This window comes from Diceros bicornis, chromosome 17 (assembly GCF_020826845.1).
Source record: "Diceros bicornis minor isolate mBicDic1 chromosome 17, mDicBic1.mat.cur, whole genome shotgun sequence".
NCBI lineage: Eukaryota > Metazoa > Chordata > Mammalia > Perissodactyla > Rhinocerotidae > Diceros > Diceros bicornis.
The window spans coordinates 18009088-18033840 of NC_080756.1; the positions used below are offsets into that span (position 1 = coordinate 18009088).

At 57.4% G+C, this 24753-nt stretch overlaps 2 protein-coding genes across 9 annotated transcripts; both read right to left on the reverse strand.

The window, feature by feature from the left end:
• Nucleotides 1–5867: 5867 nt before the first annotated feature.
• Nucleotides 5868–10501, reverse strand: SMIM41 (small integral membrane protein 41). 3 transcript variants are annotated; one of them, XM_058557538.1, is made up of 4 exons: nt 9617–10501; nt 9090–9250; nt 8734–8862; nt 5868–6930 (listed from the first exon to the last, which is right to left on the reverse strand). In XM_058557538.1, exon 1 carries the CDS (start codon nt 10039–10041, stop codon nt 9763–9765), a length of 279 nt encoding a protein of 92 aa, XP_058413521.1. In that variant the 5' UTR covers nt 10042–10501; the 3' UTR covers nt 5868–6930; nt 8734–8862; nt 9090–9250; nt 9617–9762. The 3 variants fall into 3 exon arrangements, with proteins under 3 accessions (XP_058413521.1, XP_058413522.1, XP_058413523.1); XM_058557539.1 differs by lacking the exon at nt 8734–8862; XM_058557540.1 differs by lacking the exons at nt 8734–8862; nt 9090–9250.
• Nucleotides 10502–11983: 1482 nt separating this feature from the next.
• Nucleotides 11984–18510, reverse strand: ATG101 (autophagy related 101). 6 transcript variants are annotated; one of them, XM_058558194.1, is made up of 4 exons: nt 18421–18510; nt 17773–17900; nt 14712–15038; nt 11984–12691 (listed from the first exon to the last, which is right to left on the reverse strand). In XM_058558194.1, the coding sequence occupies exons 3-4, from the start codon at nt 14961–14963 to the stop codon at nt 12287–12289; spliced, it is 657 nt and encodes a 218-aa protein (XP_058414177.1). In that variant the 5' UTR covers nt 14964–15038; nt 17773–17900; nt 18421–18510; the 3' UTR covers nt 11984–12286. The 6 variants fall into 6 exon arrangements, with proteins under 6 accessions (XP_058414177.1, XP_058414176.1, XP_058414178.1 ...); XM_058558193.1 differs by lacking the exon at nt 18421–18510 and adding an exon at nt 18167–18252; XM_058558195.1 differs by lacking the exon at nt 18421–18510 and adding an exon at nt 18015–18160.
• Nucleotides 18511–24753: the final 6243 nt, after the last annotated feature.

A 24753-nucleotide genomic window follows, 5' to 3' on the forward strand; every position in this document is an offset into this window, starting at 1 on the left:
CAATACATTTCTGTTGTTTAAGTCACCCAGCTTGTGTGACTTTGTTATAGCAGCCCTGGGAAACCAATCCACCATCTGATATCCTGTATTTTTAAATTATGTACATAGTTTATCATCTGTCTCACCTCACAAGAACACCAGCAGCACAGGGGCAATGATTTCTGTCTGTTTTGTTCACACCTGCGTCCTCAGTGCCTAGAGCAGTGCCTGGCACATGGTGAGTGTTTATAATGTTGGTGGAATGAATGAATGAATGAATGAATGAAACCCATCACACCTCCATGCCCACTGAAGACTTGTGCCCAGCTGCCAGTCTGCCTCTCCCTTCCCAATCCTGGGCACCTTTGGTGAAGGATGGTAACCCCGCCAGCACCCTGTACCTTCATGCAGCTCCGGTCCCCTGCCGCTCCACCCTACCTGAGCTTGGGCGTCACCTGGAACTGTCCCATCTGGGCCAGCATTGGGGCTGGACCCAGGATCTAGCTACTTTGGGTGCAGATGTCTCCCAGAGAAGCTGTTGTCATCCAAGAAGGGAGAACAGTGGTAGTCAAGAAGATCCCAAGGCCTGTAGCCGAGAAGCAGCATGCCCCGCAGGGCTGGGGATGGAAGATGAGCCAGCGGGGAGGAGAACAAGAGTGGGATAGGAAGCAGAGCTAGAAGGAGCCAGGGTCACAGGGTTATGGAATAGAGGCCGTGGACACATCAGGCGCCGGGGCTCATCTCGTTGGGTGAGGCTGATGAGCGGGGCTGGAGGGCAGCCAGCTTCAAGGGGCAGGGGCAGGCCAGACAGACTCCTCTCCATCCTCCCCTCCCAGGGCCTCTCTGGAGAACTCGACCTCCACTCGCTCAACACGTATTTGCCGAGCACCTACTGTGTGCTGGGCATATGACGGGTCCCCGGGGAGGCACCGTGAACACACAGCAGGGGCCTGCCCTCTCGGAGTTCCCAGGACGGCAGAGAACAGGCACTAGCCGTGTAACTAAAACATGGAGGGAGACTCGCGAGCAATCCCAGGGTGCTGCGGGAATGCCTGACAGGGACCCTGGTTAGTCTGGAGGGGTGTCAGGAAAGGCTTCCACCAGGAAGGGACCCCTCAGACCTGAAGGAGAAGGGGCCAGCCAGGCCATGGGAAGGAGGGGCGAGAACAGCTTTTCAAAGGCCTAGAGGACACGACAGAGAGTGGTGAGAGACCATGCCAGAGAGGGAGCAGAGACCCAAGGGGGCAACAGCTTGGGGACCACGTTTTGGATTCTATCCTTTGAGCAACGAGAAGCCATGTGGTGGGGTGGGGGGAATTAAATGGGAAAGTGGCTTGACAGGATATATTTTTTTAAAGACCACTCTGGTGACTGTGGAGAATGGGTGGGCTGAGAAGCACTGATGGACATGAGGGACTGGTGAGAGGTGATGGAGCCAGGTGAGAGGTGATGGAGCCAGGTGAGCTGTGTTGGAGCCAGGTGAGAGTTGATGGAGCCAGGTGAGATGTGTTGGAGCCAGGTGAGGGTGATGGGGCCAGGTGAGAGGTGATGGGGCCAGGTGAGAGGTGATGGGGCCAGGTGAGAGGTGAGGATGGTGGCCAGGGAGATGGGGCAGAACTTTCTATATTTGGTGCTGGACTGGCTGTGGAGGGGAAGGAGAGAGAGGAATCGAGGACAGCTGCTAGGGAGGAGGTGGTACCACGCACTGCGAGCCAGAACATGCCAGGAGTGAAGATGATGCGCTTGGAACAAGGCCGCCCTCGCTGAAAGCCTCCGTGCTCTGGCCCGGCCCTCCTCCTCGACATGCACTCCCTCTCGCTCACTAAGCTCCTGCAGCGCTAGCCTCCTTTCAGTCTGTCAGACGTGCCAAACACATTCCCAAGACAGGACCTTTGACCTGTTGTCCCTCTGGCAGGAACATTGTGCCCCAGCTCTTGGCCTGGGTGTATCCTCCTCCAGGATGGAGTCTCAACTCGAATGCCACCTCCCTCGAGAAGCTTTCCCTGACCACCTCCACCTAAAGTCACCCCATAGGTCCCCATCCCATTGCTCTGTTTTATTTTCTTCATGGCACAATCCCTTGTGTATTTGTTCACAGGTCCATCAAATGCTCCTTCCCACCAGAACAGAGACTCTGGGGTAAGGGACCTCTGCCTCGTTTCCGTGTGTGCTCCTGTGTCTATAGCAGGGGCTGCTCAGTAAATCAGTGTAGAACGGACCCATGGATTACTGTGGCCAGGACCCAGGTTAGGCTGGGGCTGCAGATTCCAGAACCGTGGCATAGAGACAGCCATTTAAGCTCCAGAAAGGCAGGGAGCACCCAGAGCAAGAGGGCAGGGTAGGAGGAGGACTTAGGACAGAGTCCTGAGGACTCGGCATGTGAGCGCCAGGAGGGGAAAGAGGAGGCGCTGGCTAGAGACCCTCAGAGAGAGGTGAGACAGGGACGGGCTGGGAGCTGGATCCAGCCAGGCAGGCGCTCCAGAGCCCAGGCTCCCATGCTCCAACGTCAGCATCGGAGTGTGGGGAGTGTCCCCAAGTGGGTATTATCCTCATCCTACTTTACTAATGAGGGAGAGAATTTCCGTCACCCAGTGAGTGGCAGCCTCACGGTGTGGACTGAGCATTGTTCTGGAGCCCACAGTCTCAGCCTCTCCTCTCCACCTCAAGAGGAGCTGTCGCGGAGGGGAGAGCTGTGAGGAGGAGAGAGGGGCCAGGAGAGCAGCTGAGATAAAAACTGAAAAGCAGGCAGGAACAACCAGCCAGAGGCTGGCGATCTTGAGCCCCAGCCTAGGGGGAAGCCAGGCTGGAGAGGAGCGAGGGGTGAGCAGAGCTGAGGACAAGGGCGGCGAGCCTGGGTAGCTCTTTGGAGAAGTTTGGCTGCAAGACGAAGCGAGACAGGGGGTGGTAACTGGAGGAGCCTGCGGGCAGAGGAAGGCTATTTTAAGGTGGAAGAAACCTGAGTGTGTTTCCAAGTTGGAGCCAGCGGAGAAGTGATTAAAGGGGCGTTAAGAAACAGGCGTGAAGGGGGACAGTCAGCACCCCAGGAGTGGGAGGGGGTAGAGGAGGAGAGCGCATCCTCCACACAGGGAAGAGGGTCCTCTCCCAGGGACACGTGGAAAGCCCCTGGCTCCAGGGGAGGTGGGCTTGTGGGTCTGGGGACGGAGTGGAGGGGTCTTGTCTGCTGGCGCCTCTTTTCTGTGAGAAGCAGGAGGCGAGGGCATCTCAGCAGAGTGTAGGGGTTGCGGGGCAGGGTTTGAGAATGGGGCCGGTTTGCAGTCATCCAGCATTGGGAGAGAGAGCTGGCTGGAGTGAGGGCAGGCGTGGTGAGGGTCCAGTGGGGCTGGTGGCCATTCTTGGTGCCATCAGTCTGCCCAGGGTTGAGATGTTCTTTGGGGGCGCTCAGCAGCCCAGGTGCAAGTTCAAGAACAGAGTCGCAGCCATCCAGGGCTGAGGTCCTCCCGAGAGGGCTCCAGGAAGGAGTGAAGGCAGGCAGCAGGCTGGAGCAGGACTACCACACCCTGGAATCTAACCGCGGGGAAGGAAGTGGGGGCGGGGAGGAGCTCAGGGATAGGGAGGAAGCAGAGGCCGACGACGTCCAGGGACCATTGTGAAAGGTTGGAACGCACAGGTTAAAGAATAGTGGTGTGACCATAACACACAGCAGCATCTGAAATAGGGGTTTTAGAGACAGAGTAGTTCCGAGCCCTGTCAAGGTAGACAGACAGACAGACAGAGGACTCGGGGGTGGGGTGTGGAGTGTGGCTGAAGTCTCAGCCCTCCGGGCAGGAGGCAGGACACACAGAAGTCTGCTGCGGCTTGGAAGGGAAGCCCAGCACCCAGGGAGTAGGACGAGGTTCCTTTGTGTGTGTTGGTTTTGTTATTTATTGTTTCATTTTGCCTAGGTGTGACGTGTGTGGTAAAGCACTCACACAGTACAAGGGAGCGTACGACAAAAAATAAACCTATCCCTCTCCCCACACGGGTTTCCTGGCCCAGAGGTAACCATCTCCCCACTTTCCCCATACGGGCTCCTTTCTCCCCCCGGAGGCTGAGGTAGCAGCAGAGGTAGAAGCCTTCCCCACTCCTCCCTCCAAGGCCTCAAGCTTCAGGCCCCTTCCCAGCACCCCAGAACTGCTGGGAAGCACGGACACTCTGGGCCACCCCTCAGTTCCGAAATCATCTTCCCGGACCCCCAAAACAGCCCACTCCCCGGCTTCCCTCCCACCTCCCTGGGCGCTCCTCTCTGCCCTGCATTTAAGTGGGGGCCTGCCTGCCAGGGTTGCATGCTCGGTCTCCTCCCTTCTCACCACAGTGACCTCACACCAACCCGACCCATTCCCACAGCTCTCAACATCACGGCCCAGCCCCTCTCTGCTGAGCCCCAGCCCCGTACACTAATTGTCCACCTGACAGCTCCCGTTGGTGTCCCTGATGTGCTTCTAACTCAACACACCAGAACCAGACGCATCACCCACCCCCGGCCTGTGGCCCCCCATCTGCAGCAGCCGTGAGCTGGTTTATGGCCCCTTGGTGTCTGTCCACCCCAGGACCGAAACAGGACTAGATTTGGTGAGGAGACATCCCCCTCCTTTGGCCCTGTGGTTTAGGGTGTCTCGACACCCCCCCACTCTGAGTAGAGCATGTGACCGAGGCCTAGAACATTCCATACTGCAGCAGAGTACTTCAGGGTTAGCACAGAGTCAAACGGGCCCAGTCACAGCTGCTCCCAGGGTTTGGCCTGAGCGACCTGGGAGATGACCCCCTTCTTTCCTGATAGGTTTGAACCTGAGAGGCCATAAAGCCACATCTGGCCTCTCACGGAGGCTGAGACTGAAAACAGGCACACTGACCGCGCACTCGCTGTGCCAGGTGCTCTACACACGTGAATCTCGTGTCATCCTAACTAAAAATGCACTAGCTGGGTCCTGTTTTTCCCCTTTAAAGAGAAGGGAATTGAGCCACAGAGAGGTTAAGCACTTTGCGCAGGTCACACAGCTAGTGAATGTGGTGCCAGCATTCAAATCCAGCAGTGCAATTCCCAGTCCTTGCCCGACCACTAAGCTGCCCTGCCCGAGGCTGACACAGGTGAGCACGCCACACCATGGAAGGGAGGGAAGCAGAGGCCTGCTCTCATCGTCTGAGACCCGAGTCACTGAGGCCAGAGCTACCCCTAGGCTTTACATGGGCCAAGAAATTCCCTTCTGCTCAAACCAAATATTGTTTGGGTTTCCTGTAAATTTAGACCAAAAAGTCCTAACTGGTAATACATCACCCAGGTGGGTGGCAGGCATCACATCCCCTCTGTTACCCCAGCCTGCCAGGAGCCAGGGCACGGTCCTCCCCTCCTCCTTCTCCCCCTCCCTCACGTCCAACAGTCATCAAATCCTGAATCCCAAATATCGCTCGGATCTGACCCCTTCCTTTCTACCCTCATCCAGGCCATAAGCATTTTTGCTGGTTTTTGACCACAGCCTCCCTGCTGTCTCTCTTTCTCCAGGCTGCTCCCGCCCCCAGACTTACCCCCCAGTTTCCTGAGATCTGGATCTCACCATGTCACTGAAACCCCAGGGTAAATTCTACTCCTCTCCAGGTGCCACCGCTCTGGTCTCATCTCCCTTCACACCTCTGCTTCTAGAGCACCCTGGCCCCACCCCTCTGCCCTCTCCCCTCTCCCTCCCACCGGTGAGTGCCCATTTAGTATGCAGCCTCCTATACAAGCTGGTCACTCTCTGCCCTTGGCTCTGTCGACGCTGGGCCCCTCTGATTGTCTATTTTAATTCAGTGTTGTGAGCAGCTCTTTGCTAGACTGTGAGCCCCTGGGGGCCAGGGGCTCTGTCTCATTTACCTCCTCATCCCCAGCCCTCCCCCCCCCAGCACGCCTGGCACAGAGCAGTCACTCAGTAAATACTAGGAACAGGGTGGGTGGGTCTACACCTCTTCTCTGGGGATGGTCAGGTTCAGGGAAAATAATACATCACATGGTAATTACAGTGTAGAAAGCCTTTTATCCACAGTCAAGCACATTACCTATTTGATCCTCATAATGACATTATTGCCTCCATTTTATGGATGAAGAGACTGAAAGTCAGGATGGTTTACACTCTAGAATTCAGTGCACACACTGACAAAATCCACTCTCATTTCAAACCCCCTGGGCTCAGGCTGGACTCGGATCACATCCCAATGTACCCCCTGAATGAAACGGTGCTGTTGCTCACAATGGCCACAGGGGGGCAGTCAAGTGCTGGCACGAGAGTCACTGTCTGCCTCACCTCCTGTTTGGATCTGGGCGTGGAGGGGAATAGCCACCACTGAGGAGAGACCAGGGAAGAGGGGCATGGCTGGGTTGCTATTTCAGTATCTGCCAGAAATAGTTCAAACTAGGGGGAGGGGAGTGGGGGTAGCGGGCAGTCACTAATGCCAAGAGTCAGGAGCTGGCGATACCCACCCAAGTTTGCATTACCGGCGTATTTAATAACCAGCCACAAGAAGTGATGGGGCATTGCTGGAGCACCCAAGACCTCCAAATGGGTGACACTGACCCACAGCCCTCAGCAGGGACAGGTCGCTGGCCTGTCAGACCATGACCACCCTGCACGGGAGACAGGACATGCTCATGTCCCCGGAGGCCTGGCGGGCAGGGAGCAAAGCCAGCATCTACTGTGCCGAGCATCCAGGGCGCATGGTCACTTCAGTGCCCAGGACACACGGCAATCACCCAGGGGCTTTCCTTCCCGCAGTGCTGACCTCCCAGACCCACGCCCAAGTACTTCAGGAGCAGAGCAGAGGCAGCAGCTGAGTGCAAGGGTCCCAGGTGGAGGTCTCGCCACACTCCAGGTTTCTCCCAGGCTGTCATCTGCAGCGTGCATGGATCAAAAGCAGCAGGAGCTCCCGTTGCAGTAGGCTGGAGGGAGAGCCCTCTGGGGGACAGACCAAGCAAGGCTCAGGAATCTGTAAGAGATAGCCACCCCATCGTTGCTGGAAAGGGAACTATGCTATGTGGAAGCCAAGGAATGAACTGGATAAATCCCCGACAGCCTTTTCCAGCTCACAGTGAAACTCAGGGGCTGGAGAAGAGTTAGGCAAGATCTCCACCCACTGTCACCCCAGCCTTTCCCCCAAGGACGACGGTGCAGGCTGACAGAGCCTGCTGGCGATCCAGATGCCCAGCCTCACTCCTGGCGCTCAGACCTGCACCCATTCCCCCACCTCTCACTCCAGCTGAAGCCTGCGAGATGGGGTGACAGCAGCACCTATTTCCCAATTTTCTAAATTCTTGTCCTTCCCCCTCAGTCTGACAGCCTTGACCAGGGTTCAGAGTTCCATAGCAAACATCTGAGCATCTTCCCCCAGGAACATCGAGGTCCCCATCACACACCCCGCTCTCCAAGCACAGAGCTGAAGGGACAGCAGAGGCAGGAAGTTGGATGAAGAAAGCCTTTGCCTCCCCCCTTCCCCCACCCCCAGCCCTCCCTGGGTGTGAGCAGACACCACGATGGTGGGGGCACAGCCCTTCCCTCCGCCAAACCTCTCTATGCCCCCAACACCAGCCGGACTTAAACCCAAAGTCATCACTCTTGCCTCCCATCCTTCAGCTCTGACCACTGGGACTTTTTTCCATAGATGTACATTCCAGCTGACCCTCTAAGCCCACTCCCACCCTCAGGTTCAGGCCAGGAAAGCTGAGCCCAGCTGGCCGGGGAGCTGCTGCCAGCATCTGGAAGACTGTCGCCAGCAGCAAGAAGGTATCTAGCAAGGCCACTGGGGAAGTAGGGATAGGAGGGAGGCAGTAAGATGGGGGTTTGGGTTCCAGTCTCAGAAACCGTATGCCAAACGTGTGTGTGAAGGGTCATTCTTTCGGGGAGAGAGCAGCCATATTTTGCATCAGCATCTCAGAGTGGTGGGAAAGCTGGGAAGGGAGCCAGGCAGAGCAAGAGGGGCAACCTGAGGGGGCCTTCTCACTCAGGGGTGCCGCCCCCACCCCCTGAGCTGGGATCAGGAGGTCCAGGGTGGGTTCCAGCTGTCATTCCCTTGAGCATGTCACTTCCTCCTCTCTGAGCTTCCCCATTTGTAAAATGAAGGGTTCCCGGTGGACATGGAAACCCCTCGGTCCCAGCTGGAGAAGGAGAGGAGAGCACAGGGAGAGAGGGTGGAAAAGCTGCAGAATGTACCGGCCACAGGGTGGATGACCCCGGACACCATATAGAGAGGGAGTGCCCACCCCTCCCCCAGGACACGGCAAAGGATGTGAGGAATGTCCACAGGCAGCCGCTGCCCTTGTGCCAGGAGCAGTCACACACACACACAGCCCTTGCTGCCCTGGACAGCCCTCTCTCCAGGGGCGGGTGCGGCGTCCTAGAGGTGAGAAGAGCACGGCTCAGCAGCCAGGGCGGCACGGCTGCCTGGATTAGCACCAAATCCCAGGCTGCTCCGTGCAGGGATCACGAGTCCTCAGCTTCACAGCTGCTTCGCTGCACCCCTCCACCGTCCCCCTGCCCCTCACCAGCCCCCCTCACCTGCACTGGCTTCCTTCTCAGAGGGGAGCCAGGACCCTGCCTCTGCCCTTGGCAAGCAGGGGAGGGGCTAGAGAGTGGGAGGGACAAGGGAGGTGGGAGGCACCTCCAGTGAACAGCCCCACTCACAGAAACCTCCCAGGAGCCCCTAGGCATGACGCTGAACAGACGAGAGGGACAGTGAAGACGTCCCCCCCCCACCCCTGTGGCTCTGCTGGAGGTGGCCTTCGCCTGGAATTACCTTGTCTTTAGGCCACCCAGGCCCCTTCCTCCAGATGGTTCCTGTCCTTGGAGAGGCAGAGGCAGGAGGGCCAGATGGAGCCCCCACAGCTGGGAATCCTCAGCCGCAGCTTCCTGGAGCAACGCGCTCCTGAGGGCCCCCAGCTGTTAGGAACCTTGCCATCCACCCCACACACACCCACAAAGCTCCTTGGTCTGGGCCACATCCCTCTTCACAGCCTAAGCAGGGGCTAGAGGAGGGGGCCCCGGGCACACCTCCCCATCCCCCAGGGTCATCCACACCCCTGGCTCTGCCCTAAAACATGACCCACACTCCCATCCCTGCCTCAAGAGGGGGGCCACAACGAGGAATCTTACACCTCCTTCCAGGGACAAAGTTTCATGAAGGAGAGGAGGGGAGGAAGCAGGAGCCGGAGGCCTGGGTTGCCTGAGTTTCTGTGGCCATGTCTCTCCTCAGCCTCCCAGTGGAACGGGCAGCGCTGGGGCGCTACGGAGTTGGGCCTTGGTACCAGGTGGGGCTGGAACAAAGCGAGGGGCGGCGTGGGGACAGGGAAGAGCTCCAAGGCACTCTGCGGCTCCTCCAGACCCCTCCTCTTTGATCCGCCCTGCCTCCCCCTCTCCCAGTTACACAGTGACCGGCTGCTCCAGAAAAAGGACGTGGGTGGGGGCGCCCCTGCAGGAGAGCGGGAGGGAAGAGGAGGGAGGGGCCGCCTCTGCCCGCAGATCCCGCACACCTGGCGGAGCGGCAGGCGCCACCCCTGGACTCCCAGGGCCGGGACCAGAGTCGCTGAGAGCTGGCTCTCCGGCTGCGCCCGGAGAGACCCCTCGACAGGGAGGTATCCGGCCCTCCTCCGCCCCACTCCCGCTGCGCGGCCGGCCCTCACCTGCGCGGGCGCGCGGGTCCCGGGGAAGCGCTCTGGGCAAGGGCCCGGGAGCCTCGCTCCGCAGCAGCCGTCGGGCCGCTCCCTGCAGTCGGGCGCCGAGACCGAGGGCCCCCCGGGGGCCGCGACCCTCGAGCGCAGCCGGGCGCCTACGAGTCGTCGTCGTCGCCTCCGCCGGTGCCGCCGGGCTCGGCCTCGCGGGACGCGCGCCGCTCGCGGGCCGGCGGCGCGGCCAGGCCCTGGGCGCGGAGCAGGAGGCCGCCGCCCAGGAACAGGACCCCGCAGAGCACGAGCAGCGACAGCACGCCCAGCACCGCCGCCTGCACGGCGCGCGGGCCCTCCGGGGGCTCCGGAGGCACCCCCGACTGGTTGCAGCAGGAGCTCAGCCAGGCGGCTCGGGCCGCGGCGCCCGCCTGCGAGCCGTTCATGCTCCGGCGCCGGCTGCCCAGATGTGCGCGGGACCGCCAGATGTGCGGGAGCCCGGGCCGGCGGCGGGCGGGCGGCTGCTCGGGGAGGGACCCGAGGGGCGGATCCCAGGCGCCCTGCGCCGCCACCCCTCACGCAGCGCGCTCAGGCCCTTCCTAGACAAAGGGCTCTTCCAGCGTGGACTAGGGTCCGGGGTATTCCTTCCCCTCCCAGAGCCCCACACACCCACACATGCAAATCCGGCCCGTGCACCAGCCAGCCAAACCCAGAGCTCTCCTTCCTTCCTGGCAAAAGACGACTAAAGGTAGCACCTCCCTCAGAGCCCTGAGAAGATCCTCCAGACCCCATCCCAGGTGCAAGACGCGGGACAAGCAAGGGCCATCCCCATTCCTGGGCTTTCTGTCCCTGGGCCAAAGCTCAGTACTGCTAGGTGGCCCAGGCAGCCACCGGAGCAGGAGGGAAATGGGCAGCCTCAGGACGTGAGTGACACCTCCCCTTACTCATCCGTCATTCCCTTTGGAAGCCTCCTGGGGCTAGACAAGCAGGCCAGTGCCTCCTTGACTGCACAGCAGGGAGAGATGGGGGGGGGATTTCAAGGCCTACCACGTTCCTTTGCTCAGGCCCGAGGTCAAGGAGAGCTATAGACCAGCGGGAAAGCACCGATTTGAGTCCCCAGGCCTCCTATCCTGACCCCAAGATCACTCCCCTACCTCTGGGAAATCACAATGCCAAGAGGGATGGAGATGTTACTGAACTGTCCACGGAGGGGGAGCTCCCTACCAGCTGGATGTCCCACAGCCAAGCCAGGCTGGGAGAGGGGAGCAGAGTCTGGCTGCAGAAAAGCAGCAAGTCTGGGGAAGCTGGGATGGAGGGAAGACCCTCCTGCTCGGGTCTCCTGAAAACTCCTGTAGTAACCTTGAGCTCTCTTTTGAAAAACAAAGCCACTGCCAGCAAACACCTGCATCAGCCAACCCCTCAGAAGGGATCAGCTGATGGCCAGTTAGGAGGAAAAGAAGGTCCTCAGCAGGCCAGGTGGGGATCACGCACCATCAAGGACTTGCTGGGAGCGGGCCCTCCCCATCCCCAAACCCCTGAGAACCTCCTGAGTTCTCCAATTCCCCGATGCCCCAGAGACGAAGGGTAGAACATCACAAAACCTGTCATGAAATACCACATGGTCAAGGGCGGCTTGGAATGGGAAAAATGTGCAAACACTTCCTGGCCATCCTGGCTACCTATCTGCTCTAGGACCAAGGGCAAGATCCTGCCCCCTCCCCATTTCTCCCTTAGCACCTCTCCCTACACAGCCCACTGAGTCTGGTTAGAACTAGCCCAGATATAGCCAAAAAGCACTGTAAAATATGGAATAAATCAATGAAAAGCACACAATGGAGTTCACTGATTTTGAGTATCGTTGTGTAGAAATGTGTGTGAGTTACTAAAGCAATGTCCTAACAACCAGCGAGGGCCAGCCCAGCCTGGAAGAAGTGTCACCAGACACCAGTCTCAAACTGGCCAATCTCCAGAGAGAGAAACCCCAAATCAAATGAGCTTTCTGGTGCACGTGGGGGCCTTTGTGTGCTCTATGAAGACAGAGAAGATATTCTTTGGGGCTGTCATGAAGCAAGACCAAAAACTATAAAGGCCAGGGCTGTCATAGCTTCCTTAGGGAGGGACGAGAAATAGCACAGTCATGTCCAAAAGCAACAGATCCTGACCTGTGTCCTCATTCCTGCGACTGACCACGGTCACACCTGGCTGGGTAACACTTGCTTATGTGAAGGTCCAACAAAGTACAACATCAGTCAGTTTTAATCTATCTTTAATCCCATCCATGCACTCCCCTCATCTTGGAATAATGCCCTCAATACACACCTGTGTCCTCACAGGTCTGCCAGAAAGTGTTAACGTTTCAGAGCAGAACACAAGCCAAGGCAAGATGGCTCAACCCAAACGCCCATTCTCAGCTTTATTTACCATCCTAGCAGATGGCTCTTCTGTACAGTGGAGAAGGAAGGAGCACCCCCACCAGGGGTGCAGGGAGACAGTGTAGGCCAGACTTGACCGTCAGTGAAGGTTAACAGAATGACCAGATACTGGCAACCACAAAACAAGGAAGCCAGGGGGGGCCCTGCCAAGTCTCATCAAGGACCCGGCACAGGTTCCAGAGCCCCAGGGGCCTAACGGGACAATCCCAGAAGCCAAGGTCTGAGAGCTACCAAGGAGCACCCAAGGCCCCCGAGAGGCCTAAAGGGCAAGGGTGTCTTTGATGAGCCTGCGCATGGTGGTGGTGACCGAGGTGCCCAGGGCGTCGGTGATCTGGAAGGAGATCTTGTAGAGGTAGGGCTGCACGTCCCGCAAGCCGGTGTCAAACACGTTGTCCACCTCGGACTGTGTGGGCATCTTGGGCAGGTACTCATGCCGGTTCATCACCTCCACGATGCTGATGATCTTCTCGCAGAGCTTCTCGCCCACCTTCTCCCGGCAGATCTGCCGCTCCTGCTCTGTGGCCAGGGCCACCACGTGCACCTTGACCGTCCACACTTCCCAGGGGATGCACTCGTCTGAAAAAGGCCAGCGAGACTTCTTCTTCTGATAGAATTCCAAGGACATCTGCCCCAGCCCGTCGCCACCGGAGTTGCGCAGCGCATCCTGGGGAAGGAAGGGTAACAGGTGAGCAGACCTCTGAGGAGCTCCGCCCTGTGAGGGCCTGCTTCCTACGCCCCAGTGAATCACACTCTCCGAGCTTTACTAGCCCTTCAGGGAGGGGAAGGAAATGAGACCCAGAGAGGATCAAGGACTTGTGTGAAGTCACACAGCAAACTGCCAGCCTAAAATTGAGTACTTCCAGCACACCAGCAAAATCTGTCTCCTTGCCCAACGCCTCCAGCTTTGTTCAGAACTAGTGTTTTTAAGCACTTATTCGGGGCCAGGCACTTTACACACACAATGTCACCCCCTCGTCTCAACAACTCTGTTAGGCAGGTATATTACCTCCATTTTATTGAGGCGAAGTGAGGCTCAGAGTCACTGCCCTATGTATGACGTTTGGCACAATAACTCACCAAAAGTCACAGGCCAGGGACTGGCTGTGTTAGGGTTTGAAATCAGACCGCCTGGTTTCAAAATCCCTATTTTTCACCTTTACATGAAGGGCCCCCCTTCTCCTTCCACAACCCCACACCCTTCAGCCCCCATCCTTCAAAACGTTCTCCAAAATCACCTTCTCTCCAACATCTCCTCCTGAAGGAAACCCTATTTGCCTTCCCCACTGCCAGTGAAGCACAATCCTCCTATTTCATACACTCGACGACAACCTGAACTCACAGTCTCTAAAGAAAAGCAGGAGAAGGGACTAGAAAGCCCAATGACCCTTGATTAGATAGAAGGAAGCCAAGGAACAGAAGGGGGAAGGGAAGGACAGACCAGACCTGGCTGCTTCCTCTCCTCCTCTGAGAAGCAAATGGGACCATCAGGTCCAATAATTCTGCCTAACCCCCACCTGGGAGGTGGCCCCACATTCCTCCTCCTAGGGCAGCCAGGACTCTGAACACCTTTCCATCTGAGGTAGGGCCAACCCAGAGGGTAAGGACGCTTCCCTCAAGTTCTGAACTGCCCATGACTTATTCTCCTGTGAAGGAGAATATTCTCCTGTGAAGGAGAATAAGTCTCTCCTTCACAGACAAGCCAAGGCCCGTGACCTTGACTGACAGTAACAATGGCTGAAACTTCTGTAACGATTCATTTAATCCTCATAGTACATACACTCTATGAGGTGGGCACAATTATCTTCCCAATTTTACATACAGGGAAACCAAGGCCCAGAGGAGTGGAGTCACTTGCCCAAGGTCACACACGAGTCGGGTGGTAAAGCCTGGCTCCGGAGTCCGTGCTCTTAACCACTATGCTCTACATGCCTCTCACAGGCATCTGGAAGACCGAGGACCTCCTACAGCTGCCTCCCTTGAAGGGGAACTGGGAAACTCTTACGAATTTCTGGGCTCGGAGGGTCCATGCCCTACAACAAGCACACAGGGCCCTGCACAGCACAGGGGCTCTCCAACCACTTGTGGAATGGAAGTCAGACAAACAACGTTGTCTCAGGGCTGTTAGCTCAGGGCTGATCTTCCTCACAAAAAAAAAAAAAAAAAAAAAACACACACCGCCATTCCCACCCTCTGAGGTGACCAACATTAGCAGGCTGGTGTGTCCCTTCCACCTGTTCCCATACCCACACAGGCACACACAAACACAGGCCACGCTGGCGTGTTTGGATGGTGATGGCCTGAGCCCAGCAATCCTCCCTCAGGGAGTTCCACATGGGAAGGGTCCAGACTGGTGAAGGCCAAAGTGGAAGCAGAGGCCGAGAGAAGGTGCCAGTAGAGAGAGCTGTGGAGTCAGACAGAAGGTCAGGACCACGGGGGCAATGATCACCCTGGGGACCTGACCGCCAATGCTGCGAGGGCTTCCTGCTCTCCTTCCCTGGGTAGTTCTGTGAGCCCCCCACCTGCCTCCCCTACACAAGCTCCCCAGAGGAGCTCAGAACACGCCTGTTCCTTAGAACCTGAAAGAACCTGACACACACACCCAGGAAGGGTAAGCTGGTCCAACAGCAAGCCCGGGTGGAGGGGCACTGGAGGCCCGCCTGCCGCCCACGGAGCCACACCCCTACCTTGAATTCCCCGACAACCTTGCGCAGGGCGCGGTCCAGCTCCTCAGAGGAGACGCGCACGTAGGTAAAATCGATGAAGTCACAGTCGACGTCCTGGGTGCCCACGGTGCCGATGGAGTAGGTGCCCTCCTTCTTGTAGTGGAACTTGCCTGTGCTGCGGTGCAGGAGCACGGTGTGCAGCACCGCCAGCATGGCCTCCTCCACCTGCCGCCCCTCCACCGACACCTCCAGCACCTCCGAGCGACAGTTCATCCTGCAGCCAGCCGCCCACCCCGAGTTGGGAGACAAGAGCAAAGACGGGGAGCTTCACCCCACCCAGGGGCCACCCTGCAAGAGAAGCCAGGTCAGAATGCGGACAGCTTCTGAGTGGTCTGCACGTTACCGGTGCAGGCCTTCCCTCCAGGCCAGCCCAGCCTCTGCCTCCACGGCTCTTCTCTGCATTTCAGCAGCACAGACCATCAGAGAGTCTTAGACTCTCTGGACCAGAACAGGGAGACCTTCAAAGTCACCAGCCCAATCCACTGGCCAAGCCTTGAATTCATCATGGTATTCAGTGCAGTTCACGGCCAAGGCCCACTGTGCAACCCCCGCCAGGCACTGGCCGCTCAAAGGCAAGCCCAGCCCCTGCCCTGGAGAAGCTGCCGGGATGGAGGAGAGACAGGCAGGTAAACAAGACTACAGGTGGGAGTGAGAAGAGGAGGAAGACTGGAGTCTGGCTTCCGGGGACCTCGAATGACCAAGTTAAGGCACTTGGCCTCTGTCCTGAGAGCAGTGAGGAGTCAACGCCCCACTGTGCCAAGACCAAATCTGTGCATCAGGAAGGTAACTCTGGCTGAGGAACAAAGAATAGCCCTTCACTATTTGGGTGCCACAAATTGCTCTGAGAAGCCAATGAACGCTAAGACCGGGCTTTAAAACCTGACCGAGGGCCGGCCCCATGGCTTAGCGGTTAAGTGCTCGCGCTCCGCTGCTGGCGGCCTGGGTTCGATCCCGGGCACGCAACGACGCACCGCTTCTCCAGCCATGCTAAGGCCGCGTCCCACATACAGCAACTAGAAGGATGTGCAACTATGACGTACAACTATCTACTGGGGCTTTGGGGGAAAAAAATAAACAAAATTATAAAAAATAAAAAAATACAAAAATAAAACCTGACCGACACAGGCACATATACATGAACCTCCCATGTTTCCAGGGCCATCCAGAGACCGGGTAAAAACTTGCCGATTTAAGGCAGAAAGGCTGGGCAAGGAGTCCAGATGGAGGCCACGACAGTAGTGGCAGTTACAAAGGCAGCACATGGGATGGGGGGAGTGAAGTGCAGAATGGGGGTTTCCATGTCCAACAGTCTTGGCTGTGAATCCCAGCTCTCCTATATCTTGCTCTGTGACCTTAAATAAATCACTCAACCTCTCTGAGTCTGTTTTCTTATCTCTAAATTTTGATTGGCTTCCTGGAGAAGTGGAGCCTAGAATAGCACTGAGAATGAGGGAAGAGCCTGGGCTTGGGGCGAAACTGAGGAGATATATGGTCTGTTTGAAGGTTTGTGGAAGAGATTAAGGATTAAGTAAAATAACACATGCAAAACATAGTAGAATAGCAGTTAAGAACGGTGACCATAAAGCCACACAGCCTGGGTTGCAACCCCAGCTCTGCCACCTGCTCCCTGGTGAGCTTGGGCAAGCTGCTTAACTTCTTTGTGCTCAGTTTCCCCAATCTATAAAAAGGGAATATTAACAGCTACCTTGAAAGGGTTGTCTCGAGGACTGGAGGAGTTAGCATCTATAAAGCACTTAACGCCGCACCTGGCAGGTGGTAAACAGTAAGCATTAGCTGCTGTAATTCATCATCATATTGTTATTGCCGAGATGATGCAAGGCCACATGAGAGCCCTGGTGGCGGGAGTGGGAAGGAAGGAACAGACCTGAGATCCAGAACCCAGGAAGTAACTGAATGTAAGCCCAGAGGGAGAGGGAACTGTCAAGTTTCTTAGCTGAGAGTGTTCAGCTCACAAACCTCCCTGACGGGGAATTCACTACCTCCCACAGCAGACCATTCCATCTCCAGGCAGCTCTGTCCAGTTACTCCTTCTATTGAAGAAAGCTGTCTCTTTCTTCAAACCACTAGTCTTCGTTTTGATATCAGGAGCCACAACAAATAAGTCTCACTGCTTTTCTACAAATGAGCCTTTCAGATATACCCCTTCTAGAGACTAAAAGTCCCCAGTCCCCATAAACATGCCAGCTCGACATCACATCTTTTCTCCCCAGAGTCATGACAGCTCTAAGTGTATTCCAGTTTGTCTCCATCCCCCTGAAACAGCGGTGCTCAGCACTGAACTCAGGGCAGCCGTCTGTGGACTGCACACAGATCCAGCCAGCCCAGCCCCTCACCTGCCGGGTCTACCTGTACTAGAGTCATCTTTCCACAGGGGTTGCCTTGTCTTTCCCACTAGGCAAACAGTTCTCTCAAGGCACAGACTGTATCCTATTCATCACTGGAAACTCAGTACCTGGAACCTAGTACAAAGTAACTGCTCAATTCATCCTGACCCAGGAATTCCAGGTCCTTCCAAGGGCTGCTGGCCTGGTTTCTCCCACACGTAGTTCCAGGATGCACAGGGCTCTCTTGCTCATTCCTGTGCTCTAGTTTAACTCCATCCAGCAGTTTCCCATCTAGACACTCCCAGCTCTGGTCCAGCTCACCTTTCTTTCCACAACTTCCCCCTCTTGCGTCCCCCACAAACCTTCAAACAGACCATACATCTCCTCACTTTCGCCGCAAGCCCAGGCTCTTCCCTCATTCTCAGTGGTATTCTAGGCTCCACTCCTCCAGGAAGCCAGTACCGCCCAACCCCAGCCTCCTTCCCACAGCAGCCACCTTTGGTCTGTGATGAGCTTGTCTGTCCCCTCACGCTCACCCCCTCCCTCGCCTCCGCCCCCGCCCTGGGAAATCTCGGCCCTCTGGTCCCCGCAAGGCCCCAGTCTGCAGAGCACAGGGGCAGAGGCTGACCGACGCCTTCTCAGAGCCAGGCCGGAACCCAGGGCACCCCCATCCCCACCTTACGCGTACAGGTTGGAGCTCGGATGACTCAAGGTCGGACCATGCCCTTCGTCCTCCTCACGCCCAGGTACGACCTCCGCAGGTATGCCCCAACCTCCGCGCGGGCGACTGAGCGCAAGAGATGGGCTAAAAGCAAACAGAGAATGCTAGCTATTCGGCCCGGCAGCAAGAGACTCCGGCGGGAAGCAGGAAGGACTTCTCGCCCGGGTCCGGTTTCTCCCGCCGCCACGACCCGCGCACCTCCACTGTCCAGGGAGGGTCTCGGGGGCGGCGCCCCGCGTGGAGCCAGCCCGGGCTCGGGGTTCGAGGCGCGCCCTCCCTCCCTCCCGCCGGCCCGGGGAGCGCCCGCGCCTGCACAGGAGCCGGGAGCAGACGTGAGAGCAGTCCCCTACCTCCCGAACCCACGTCCACGGGGCACGCACGGCCCTCCCCGCGGGCGACAGACCACCACGGCGGGAGGCGGTGCCGGCACCGGAAGGCTCCGCCCCGCCCCTGCGGGCCAGCGGGTCCCACCTGCTCGCCGGCCTCCGGCGGGAGCGCGGACACGCGCGGCCGGGCCCTGACACCGCGGCCCCTGCCTAGGTCGTTTCACCTTCACACCAGCGGAAAGACAGAGTCATGTGCTGCTCCAGAATTTGTATGCTACCTTTTCCTTGGTCACGTCTCTGATTTTAAGATTTGACGGTGAGAAGGATCCCCCTCATTTGGACGAGTCCATTCCCTCCCACCACCGAGAATGTTGTTGTATTTCGGCTGGAACAACTCACTTCCGCCATAGAGACGAGAGGGAAGGAGAGGCCTGATGGGCTCTGTGCTGCCTCCCGAGGCGGAGAGGAGTCATCGGCGGCGAGCCAGCCTCTGAGACGGAGACGTGGACCCGAGCTCTGGGCTCAGAGGCCGGAAAGGGGCACCGATCCCCCAAGACGAGGGGCATGCCATTTGGAGAGGTGCCCAGGCCATGTGCTGCGTGACGCTGAAGGATGGCAAAACTTCAGGTTGTCCAGTATGCCTAATAGACAGGATCCCTGCAAAGATGATGGAGAAAGGGGCTTAACCTTACTCTGTTACCGTCATACAGGAGCAGTACTTGGTGCTCCGCCATGACCGATCTGGTGACAGTTCTTGTACGATTTGTAATTCTGCCATTGCCTACGTGTTCCTCTTGACGTAACTCATCCTTTCTGATTTCCTTCTCTATAAACGGGGAGCTGTTGTGAGGACAAGAGAGAATTCATATGAAAAACCCTTGTGGACTATAAAGTGTTATAGGAATCTGAGTGCATTTTTAGTGCTGTGTAACTTCCTGGGAGCACGTTTGGTTCTCCGTGTAGATTGTAACCCCAGGGCTGACAAAGGGTCGTCAGTTGCTATGTTAATGCCCACGGAGCCTAGCACGCCCCCAACCCCAACAGGAGGCACTCCTGAGCTGTGTACTTAGGGATTAAGATGCTCATTTTCCTTCCATACACTTTCTCTCCCAAAATAATAATAGTTAACATTTATTGAGTGAAAAGGAAAGGGCATGATTCTAATTGCTTTATATATCAATTAATTTAATCCCGATACCAATCACTCCTACAAGGTAGATAAAGGAATTGACACTAGGAGAGGTTAAGTAACTTGCCCAAGGTCACTCAGTAAGTGGCGGAGGCTGGGGTTCAAGTGCAGGCTTCCTTACCACTATGGAAGTTCTCTTTCTGGATTCTCCACCCTGACCCCCCAGGCACTACCGTATCCAATACTCCCCACCCGACACCTGCTCTCATGCCTGGATAAGTGGTGTTTGCCAACTTTCTGCTCTGGCTGATTTCAGTCTACAGGACATCAGTGAATGCAGAGTCCGGAGTGAATGAAGGGTGACATTTTGATCATCAGACGTACAATGGGCTCTCGAGTACCAACTGGCTCCAGCACACCACTGTCACCTACCCACCCTTTAGGCTTCCCCTCTCCCACCCAGCTCTTCCAAACCCCCCTATTGAACCCCCTCTTCCAACTGGCCTCCTCTCCCCATCTGTTCCCCATCTCTTCTCCTTCCTCCCCATAGTTCTGCCCTTCCACAGCCTTGGTCTCTCGTCTGTCACTTTCCCAGCTGTGGGTACCTCTCCCCGGGCAACCTCGGAGTACCCCCAAGGCTTGGGGAAGGAGAAAGCTGCCTGCCTTACAGACCAGCAACCTCTTCTGTAGCCTGGACTTAACCAGGATGGAATCTCAGGAGAAAATATGGAGAGGGGAGGGTCTGTGAGGAGCTGAAGGAGGGGGACCCAGGGAGGTTAGAACCAGCACCCCACTCCCAGAGACTTCCAGTGAGTGAGAGAGGTCACTGATCTCTCTACCCCTGACACATTCCATCTCAGTGCCCCTCCCTGCCACTCTCCTGACATCATCATCATCACTACCACCAACCATTCAGCCTTACTGGGCACCATGCCAGCACCTCACGCGCACTATTGTGCTGATTTCTCCAACTACCTTTGAAGGGAAATAGAATTTCCTCCCAATTTACAGATAATGAAACTGGGGTCCAGTGATATATAGTGACTTGCTGTGATGGCTAATTTTATGTGTCAACTTGACTGTGCCACAGGGTGCCCAGACATTTGGTCAAACATTATCCTGGGTATGTCTGTGAGGGTGTCTCCAGATGAGATTAACATTAAGAATCCTCACAGTGAGTAAAGTAGATTGCCCTCCCTAATGAGGGTGGGCCCCATCCAATCAGTTGAAGGCCTGAACAGAATAAAAGGGCTGACCCTCCCTCAAGTAACAGGAACTCCTCCTGCCTGACTGCCTTCAGGTTGGAACATGGGTTTTTTCCTGCCTTCAGACTCAAACTGAAGAATCTCCGCTTCCTGGGTCTCAAGCCCGGTGCACTTGGAACCATTAGGACTAGAAGTAGACCATCAGCTCTCCTGGGTCTCCAGCTCGCTGACTGCAGATCTTGGGACTTGTCAGCTCCATAATCACATGAGCCAATTCCTCCTAATAAATCTCCTTCGATTTATACACATCCTGTTGGTTCTATTTCTCCGGAGAACCTGATGAATACAAGGCCACACAGCTACTCTCTTCATTCCACCAGCCTTTTGGCCCACTCTTGACCCTACTCCAAAACTCGCCGTCTCCATGGAGGCTTTCCTGCCTGAGAGTGAGGCTGAGCCCCCTCACCTCTCCTGTCTCAGGCCCAGATGCTGGCCGACCCTTGCCTCCTCTTACCTCCCTGAATCCTTACAGGGTGGTTCTCATTGCACCTCAGACCCTGAGTCCTCCGCCGGTCTGGGTGGTCCTGTCAGGGAGGGAGGGTCTTGGCCAAAAAAGTGAGACTGTGTGAAATGAATTCTCCCATCCTATGCCCCTAACCCTGATGATCAAGATGTAATCATTCGTTCATTCATTCATGCCACACGTATGTAACTGTCCACATGCCAGGCCCATGGCATACCAAGGAGGACAAGTCACAATCCTGGCCCTCTGGGATCTCAGAGTCTCATGGAGGACATGGCCCAGGAGATACACTTGGACAAGAAAATGCAACAAATGCTATGAAAAATGGCAGCAGGTTTTGCAGGAGCCAGAGGGGGCCAGGATGGAGGCTACTGCTGTCGTCCCAGAGAGGTGCCTGTGGCCTGGAATAGAAAGTGACACATTCAGAGTGAAGAGGAGTCCCAAGCCCTGCTCTCAGCAGGTTGGGAGGTGACTGGGCACCAGAAGAAAAGTGGGACGGCTGCAGAGAGCACAGCAGAGCAACCTGAGGAGATGGGCAGCAAGGGGGTTGGTGATTCCAGGAAGAAGTGGAACTGAAGTGAATTATTCTGGGGAGGCTTCCTGGAGAAGGGGAAGGAAAAGAGCTGGGGGGAGAGGTCCCACCGAGGGCTGAGGGTGGAAAGAGAGGGTTCTGAGGGAGGAGGGGCAGGGACGGAGAGAGCAGACTTCCCAGCCAGAGTCCAGAGCCAAGGCCAGCCGGGCAGACTGGCAACTGGCTGAGGCCCTCTGAGCCATGCCTGCAGCATAGGCCCGTGGAGGGACCTGGAAGGTCAACGCAAGACTTTGGGAGTAGGCAGCTGGCTTTGCATGGTGAGTGTGGTCTCGGATGGCCCCACCCCTTCCTAGTGTGTGCCCAGGGGAGAGCTGAGCCCTGAAGCTGGCCCTCTAGGCCACCTCCAGCCGCTCCAGAGCTGACCCCAGTGGCGTCACAGGGAGTGACTCAAGGCCCAGCAACAACAATGAGTGGGACTGACGTCAGGCTAGGGGCTCCTGACGGTGGCCAGACTGGCTGGGGAGCCAGCACCCTGCCTGCTGACCCTCTAGCCTGGGCCAGGCTGCAGGGCTGAGAAGGACCAGCTGTCCCCTTCTGACATCTGCCCCCTGAGATCCTGGGCAGGGGCTCCTCCACCTCCCACCCTTTCTGGGATGTCACTCCCAGCCCGCCCTCCTCCGAGGCAGAGGAAATGGCTGGGCGGACAAGAGAGTGGCAGAGAGCGTGAGAAAGAGGCGCCTCCCAGCCCCAACCTCATCAGGCAGCCTCTAGACCTGGACCGGGCGGGAGGTGGCGCGTCCGTGCCTGCTCTCCTGGGGGATGTGGGCATCTGTCCCTGCATGGTGGGGAGGGTGGTGTCTCTTTCTCCAGGAAGGTTCATGTGTTTGTGTCTCTGGCCAAGTTGGGTTGGGGGTAGGGCTTTATGTCTGTCTGTCCCGCAGGGGTAAGGGGTCTCTCCTTCCTGCAAGGTCTGCACATCTGCTCCTTTGGGAGACATGTGTGTATTTGTTGTTCTTTGGGGCAGAGGATTCTGTGACTGTCCTTCCAAAAGGAGAGGGCTAACAACCCACCCTGGTGAGGGAGTCTCTCCATCGACCCCTGGGGGGCTGCTGTTCTGTCCTGGTTTCTTGTCAGGCTGAGTGCATCTCTATCTATACGGTATTCCAGTTACCTGGGAGGGGGCTCAGGTCTCTAGCTTGGTCTCCGCCAAGGCTGGGCTCCCGGGGTGGGGGCCCCTTTCTCTGATGTGCCCAGACTCGGGCAGCGACAGTCATCATGCCGCCCGCCTGGCTCGCAGCTGGGCACTGCTCCCTGCTAACGCAGCATGTACCAGGACAGGGCCCCCCTCCCCCCTCCCCGCACTCCCTTCCTGGCCCAGCTGCCACCCCCAGCCCCCGCAGCCACACCAGGCTTGATTTATGGTCCTGAGAAGGGGCTGGACAGTGCCAGCTCCTGGGTCAGACCTTGAGGAGACCTCAAGTGGCGCCCCCCCCACCCCTCCACCTGGCAGGGTCAGGGCGCAGCAGGCGGCGAGGGGAGCCAGGGTGGTGAGGAGGATGACTGGAGCATGAGCCTGGGGGTGGGGGGTGGAGACAGAAGCCAAGGCCAGGCCTCCAGGGCCCCATAGCCCTTGGGCCAGCTCTGAGTCCAGCTGGGGACCCTGGAATGTGCCTCCTGCCCTCAGATGTCCCTGGCGTGTGGGGAAGGAGATATCGGGGAGTGGAGAGGGGTTTTCCTCGGCCTTGCACTGACTCCTTCAGGTCCTCTCCGCAGGGGGCTGGAGGATTCCAAGCCCCACTACCCAGCCTGAGATTTACCCAAATAGCCCCCGGCCTGGGGCCGAGGCAGGGCCTGGCAGAAGCCTGATCCTAGAGCGGGGGTGGAGGCAGAGGTTTGGGGCTGGGCTCAGGCTGCTCCAGGGAGGACAGAGCAGCTGCCAGCAGAGCCGTGGGGCTACAAGGCCAGGCCTGGACAGGGCTGGAAAATGGATGGACAGAGGCTCACTTCTTTAGCCTCAACTTCTGAGGAGGCCCAGTGGCCCACCCAGGGTCTCTGCTGCAGGCAGGGACTTGGCGGGGCTGGAGCTCCTCCAGATTTAAGCTAAAACTCCCTAGGAATCCCCAGGCCCAGATCTCACGTGAGGGGGACCCAGCACTGCCCTCAACCAGGACATGCCCCACACATCTGCCTTGTGAAAGGCATCACTAGCAATCTGCCGACTGTCCAGCCACCACGCAGCGGCCTCCCACCTCTGCCGGGCTCTTTCACAGGCTTCCCTCTGCAGCCGCAGAGCTGGCTACCACACAGCCAAGGACGCTGGACACAGAGCTGACCATGTGGCACCGTACAGCTCAAAGACAGAGTGGTTACCTGTGACCTTCGGAAGCTTCTCTGCCTCCTTGAGGCCGACCCTTGCCGTCTCTCTTCATAACCAAGTTCTGGCGGCCAGGGCCCAGCTGTAGAACAGCTTCCTCCCTCCCAGGCTCCAGGGAAAGGCCATCAGGCACAGACCCCTGGGGTGTCGGGTGCCCACTCAGACCCTGGACCTCAGAGCCACCCCCTCCCCCAGTGACCGTGGCACCTCAGGGCTGGGGAGGGGGCCAGGGCCTCTGGGCACGGGGCCCAGCGTGGGTGGGGTAGGGGGAGACAGGGAGGCAGGCTTCCTGGGTCTCCATGTGAGGATACACAGCAGGCTTTGAGGCCTCGGAAAATCCCGCCTGGGATTCCAGGCTCTGCCGGCGTCACTGCCTTTTGACTATTGTCCCCGACGGAAACGGGCCCAGCCCCCGGCCGGCAGGGACAGAGCGACCATTGTGAGGCCCCACCAGGCTCAATGCCCCCTTGTTTGCCCTCCCAGCCCCTAGCAAGACTCAGAGGCCAGTTCTTCCAGTTGCTCAGTGGAAAGAAACGGCCTGCCTCCAGGCTCCAGCCCTTGGGTGGGGCAGGGCGGGGCTGGAGACGGCAGCCCCCTACCCTGTACCCCAGTCCCCAGAGCCCGGGAAAGGAGCCGCCATCCATGGAGCTTCTTTTATTTACAATGCCTGGGGAGGGAGACGGAGTGGTTAAGTAGTTAGACACACCCAGCTCAGCCACTGGGAAGCCAAGTGAGCTTGGGAAAGTCATTTCCTTTCTCTGAAATGAATTCCTCTCTTTAGTAAAAACAGTAGCTGTTATTTATTGAGTGTTCACTATGCGCCAGGCACTGTTTGAAACACTTCTATG

Coding starts and splice junctions, on each gene's coding strand:
- SMIM41 (XM_058557540.1), bottom strand. CDS start 10,041: ATGAACGGCTCGCAGGCGGGCGCCGCGGCCCGAGCCGCCTGGCTGAGC.
- ATG101 (XM_058558194.1), bottom strand. CDS start 14,963: ATGAACTGTCGCTCGGAGGTGCTGGAGGTGTCGGTGGAGGGGCGGCAG. Junction 12,692..14,711: donor AGGTTGTCGGGGAATTCAAG/GTAGGGGTGTGG, acceptor TTCCTTCCCCAG/GATGCGCTGCGCAACTCCGG.